Source organism: Octopus sinensis, linkage group LG21 (assembly GCF_006345805.1).
Source record: "Octopus sinensis linkage group LG21, ASM634580v1, whole genome shotgun sequence".
NCBI classification, from domain to species: Eukaryota; Metazoa; Mollusca; class Cephalopoda; order Octopoda; family Octopodidae; genus Octopus; species Octopus sinensis.
This window is the reverse complement of record NC_043017.1, coordinates 8,895,399-8,900,398: the sequence shown is the minus strand read 5'-3', so window position 1 is coordinate 8,900,398 and position 5,000 is coordinate 8,895,399. Positions and strand designations below refer to the sequence as shown.

Below are 5,000 nucleotides of genomic sequence, written 5' to 3'. Positions count from 1 at the left end.
AGTTGGGAAAATTTACCCCAGGACTTAATCTTTGCAAAGCATTAATACTTATTCTATCGCTAGGTTACGGGGAAGTTAACACACCAGCTTGAGCCAAGGTCCGTTTGAGCTGGTCTTTAAAATGGAATTTCGGATCTCCTCTGGGTCTTGTTCCGATTGCAAGTTCTCCTAGAGCATGATCCTTGGGAGACGAGAGGGCTCCATACGCTGCACGTGACCTGCCCAGCGGAGACGATGGCGAAGAATGGTCCCAAGTGATTCGATCAACGAAACAGCTGCTCGTTAAATTAACATGCAAATGGCTGAGCACTCCACAAACACGTGTACCATTAATGTAGTTCTCAGGGAAATTTAGCGTGACATAGAATGTGACAAGGCTGGCCCCTTTGAAATACAGGTACTACTCATTTTTGCTAGCTGAGTGGACTGGAGAAACGTTAAATAAAGAATCTTGCTCAAGGACACAACGCGTCGCCGGGAGTTGAACTCACGACTTTACGATCGTGAGCCGAATGCCCTAACAACTAAGCCACGCGCCTTCACACAAACACACACACACACAGAGGAGTGGGTGTGTAGAAAGAAGCTTGCTTCCCAATCACATGGTTCCGGGTTCAGTCCCACCGAGTGGCACTTTGTGCAAGTGTCTTCAACTATAGAGCCTCGGGCCGACCAAAGACTTGTGAGTGTATTTGTAGATAGAAACTGAAAGAAGCCCATCGTGTATATATATATATATAAACCTGTCTGATTTTGTCCACCCCCCCACCATCGCTTGACAACCGATGTTGGTGTGTTTACGTCCCCGTAACTTAGACGTTCGGCAAAAGAGGCTGATAGAATAAGTACTGGGCTTACAAATGATAAGTCCTGGTTTCGAGTTTTTCGACTAGAAGCAGTGTTCCAGCATGGCCGCAGTCAAATGAGTGAAACACATAAAAGAATATATAATATATATAGATACTTTTCTTACACACACACACACACATATATATATATATATTCATGTGTATGTATGAAAATGTGTGTGTGTGTTTTATGTAGTTTCTCACTTCTCCCGTGGGACTATTATTTCCCCCCCCCCACACACACACACCACCGCCACCACCACCTTTACAGAGGGGCATAGAGAGAAAGGCAAGTCGCTTGTTATTTTGACAGAGAGAGAGAGAGAGACAGAGAAACACGCGCACTAACATTTACATACATCCGAACACTTTCCACACTCCTGTACACACACACACACACCACACACACACACTAGTATAGAACCACGCGCGCGCATACAGACACAGGCACAGGCACACACACATATGCACACACACACCAGAAACAACACAATTAAATACTGAGGGAAGGGAGAGTAAGAAACAAAGAGAGAGTGAATGAATGAGGGGGGAAAGTTATAGTGTAAGTAACGGAGTGAGAGGGGTGAGCTAGACCTGTGAATGACGGAGAGACAGAGAGAGAGAGAGAGGGGGGAAGGAGATCGAGGGAGGAGTTTGTGAATTGTAGAGGCAACCTTATAATAATAATAATAGTAATAATAATGAAAATAGCAACAACAACAATAACATCAATAATAATGTCTATTTAAGAAGAGAGAGAGAGAGAGTGAGTGTGTGTGTGTAGGCTTTCTCTTCTCATACCATTACTCTGTAAAGAAGCAGTCGCATACTTATACATCATTTAAACAGACACACACATCTATATATATCTTTATATATATATATATATATATATACACACACACAAAAACGCATACGTCAAATACAGATACACATATATATATATAGACAAGGATATAGACACACAGAAACAGACACAAACTCCAACATACACACACACACATATTTATATATATATACATACACAAAGACATACGTCAAGTACACATACATACACAGACACGGATATAGACACACACATACAGCGACATACATACATATCACACGCTGGGCTGGAGTGTGAGCAGTGACAAATGTTTTTTTTTCTTTTTCAAAAACTTTGATACTCTCTCCTTGACAAAAGCATGGAGCTTGGGCCGTTTTGAAAGCACTTTCCTCTAAACAGCTTTAATAATTTAATAATACCAGCAACAAGCCCGGGGAGTAAAATATACCAAAGAAAAACAAATAAGGGCCCTAAAAATTATTCTTATGATTTTTCAGCAATTTCAAAAACAAGAAAGAAAAGGGATGAATATTATGCAGTCTCATTTCCCTCGACTTCAAAATTGCGGCTTTGTGCCCTAAATGAAAAAAAAAAAAAAAATAATAATCATACCCCTACACCCTATCAGTAATAAGGGCTTCTACTGTCAGCCCCCCCACAACACTTTTGTTTGTAAATGTCCCGTCTCTTTTATTACTTCCCCCCGACCCTCGAATAATTGATCGAAAAAAGCTTCTAAACTCGCTGGAACGAAGTTTGACGGCTCACCCCTTTTCGTAACAACGTACCCCTCATCGTCTTTCAAAATTCACTCCTTGCTCCCACTACCAGCATCTTCTCATTATCGTACCCTCGTTTTAAGGAATACATTACTCGCTTGTATATAGCACCACCGCCGCGTAAATTCACAAAATTTTCTACAATTTTCTGCAATAATAATTATTATATTGTTTAATATACATCTGATTTGTTTTTTACAAACCGCGGAATATCACAGTTCGGATACCTATACACACACGCGCACCACACACTAATATATATACATACAAACACGCAGGGTGGATTATCTATCTCTTTCTTTCTATCACGATCTTCTCTGTCTTAAAATATCATCTATATAAATGTATGTATAGTTATTTACATGTATATATCTATACTCCTCTCTGCATACCGCCAGGAAAGCTTTTCTTAAACCTTATGTAGATCCAAAATATAATATATATATTTTAATATATACACGCGCCATACACTTTGGAGTATTATGCGTCTGATTGGACGGAACTGTGTACATTTGGTGATTTTATGGACTTTTCTTTTGCTACATACCCTTGTCCAAGGTAAGTCTTTCTTTTATATATATATATATATGTACATATATTATAAACAATGAACTTAATCAAACACGACCATTTTTTTCTCTAAGACATTAAAAAAAATATTGGCGATGTCCCATCTAAATCCTTGTATTTATTCCAACTCTTTACTTATCTGAGTTCGAATCCTACCGTGGCCAGTTTTGATATTCAATTCTCTTAGCTATTGATAAATATATTTGTACAAGTACTGAGGTTAATTTAATCGACGAAACCGTCCCCGGCCTCGCTGTCTTAAAATTTGTGTCCTCGTGTCTTGGTGTAACAAATAATTTTCATTATTTTACTTGTGTTCCCCAAAGTTTCGAATTCAAGCCCCCATCCTGTCATTCCTCCGGGGACTAAGTACCAAGTGGAGGATGGCGGTTCGCGACATCATCTCGATATGATACGGAGACTTAGAAAGGTGTCCTTCGAAGTCCCATATCTCATGGTTTGACATAGGAAAGTAATTTCCGTTATATGAAAAAGAGGAATATTGAAAAAAGAAAAAAAACTCGAAGTGTGTGTGTGTGCGAATCAAACGAATTATCGTTTTCCTTTCCTATCTGGTTTGGGACTTCGAAGGACAGCTATTAAAAAGAGGAACTATGATATTCCTATGTTAGAAATATTTTTTTGCTCTCTACGTTCTGAGTTCAAATTCCGACAGGGTCAACTAACTTTGCCGTTCATCCTCTTCGGGGGTTGATGAAATCAAGTTATCAAGTCTACCCCCTTATCTCAAAATTTCCGGCATCATGCCTATTGAAGTAATTATTATAAATTTCGGCGAGGTCGACATTATCTTTCATCCTTTGGGGCCGATAAAATAAGTACCAGTTGAGCATTGGGTCGCTCTCACCGCGAACCAGCAGCCCTTGTGCCAAAATTTAAACCCTCCACTACCATTATTATTATGAAGTTTCTCCAAAAGTGAAACTTTTTGGATTTGCTTTGTGGCTGCCACATTTCTGGCAATTAACATGTTAATTAATTCCCGCCAATCGTCCATCATTTAACAGCAATTAGAGAACGCCTCTGAGAGTAAAAGGATAAACTAACAAACGGAATAATAATAATAATAATAATCCTTTCTACTATAGGCACAAGGCCTGAAATTTGGTGGGACCCCAGTACGCAACTGGTACTTTTCGATTCCGAAAGGATGAAAGGCAAAGTCGACCTCGGTGGCATTTGAACTCAGAACGTGCAGACGGATGAAATGTCACCAAGTATTTCGCAATAATAATCAATAAAATGATCAGATCTTGCAAACGAAAGGGGTCAACCGTCTTCGGTCAACAAACAACCACTTTCGGTTGATTTTTCTCTTATTTTGATTATTTGTCGTTTGGGCACAATTGGGACATAACATAAAGTACACAGGTGTCTCTTCCCCCATCTCGACTTTGTTTCCTCATGCGCGCCTACCGATTATTTTTTTCTCATTAAATTCCGATGTAATCGTAATCTAACATCAGCAGAAATGTATTTTGTAGAACATTTTATTAAAAAAAGCGGTTCGGCAAAAGAGACCGATAGAATAAGTACTGGGCTCACAAAGAATAAGTCCCGGGGTCGAATTGCTCGATGAAAGGCGGTGCTCCAGCATGGCCGCAGTCAAAATGACTGAAACAAGTAGAAAGAAAAAAAGAATTTGCCTGAAAGTTATGAGGAAACAAAGTCAATGGCCGAGGTGGTGGTGGGGAACAAATACATGGGTTAGGTTGGTGTGCCGCCATCTGTCCCTTTTTTCTGCCTGTTCTACAGTTGTTGGAAAAATATAAATATATAAAAAAAAAGCCCGTCTGTTTTTGCAGTTGTCCCCTACTCCATCACTCACCCCCCCATTCCACGACTGCTACCCTTTACTGGTGTCCGATATCAACCGTTTGACCATTTGTCATAGTCCCCCTACCTAACCCTAGCGTCCTCCTATCTATGTTTTGTTCATGTCCACTACCAAACAAT

The 5,000-nt window shown here is 39.8% G+C and overlaps 1 protein-coding gene and 1 long non-coding RNA gene across 2 annotated transcripts in view; both read left to right on the top strand.

Annotated features, from left to right (window-relative positions):
• Window positions 1–1,957: 1,957 nt before the first annotated feature.
• The window catches only part of LOC115222834 (neurogenic locus notch homolog protein 1-like), a 165,314-nt gene continuing 162,271 nt past the window's right edge, over window positions 1,958–5,000 (top strand). Inside the window, exon 1 of the mRNA XM_029793162.2 lies at window positions 1,958–3,011. Coding sequence (XP_029649022.1) covers window positions 2,936–3,011 — 76 coding nt within the window. The 5' untranslated portion in view covers window positions 1,958–2,935. The remainder of the gene's footprint in view (window positions 3,012–5,000) is intronic.
• LOC118767395 overlaps window positions 3,280–5,000 on the top strand; it is a 22,660-nt gene continuing 20,939 nt past the window's right edge. The window contains exon 1 of the long non-coding RNA XR_005003311.1: window positions 3,280–3,290. This is a non-coding gene — a long non-coding RNA (uncharacterized LOC118767395). The remainder of the gene's footprint in view (window positions 3,291–5,000) is intronic.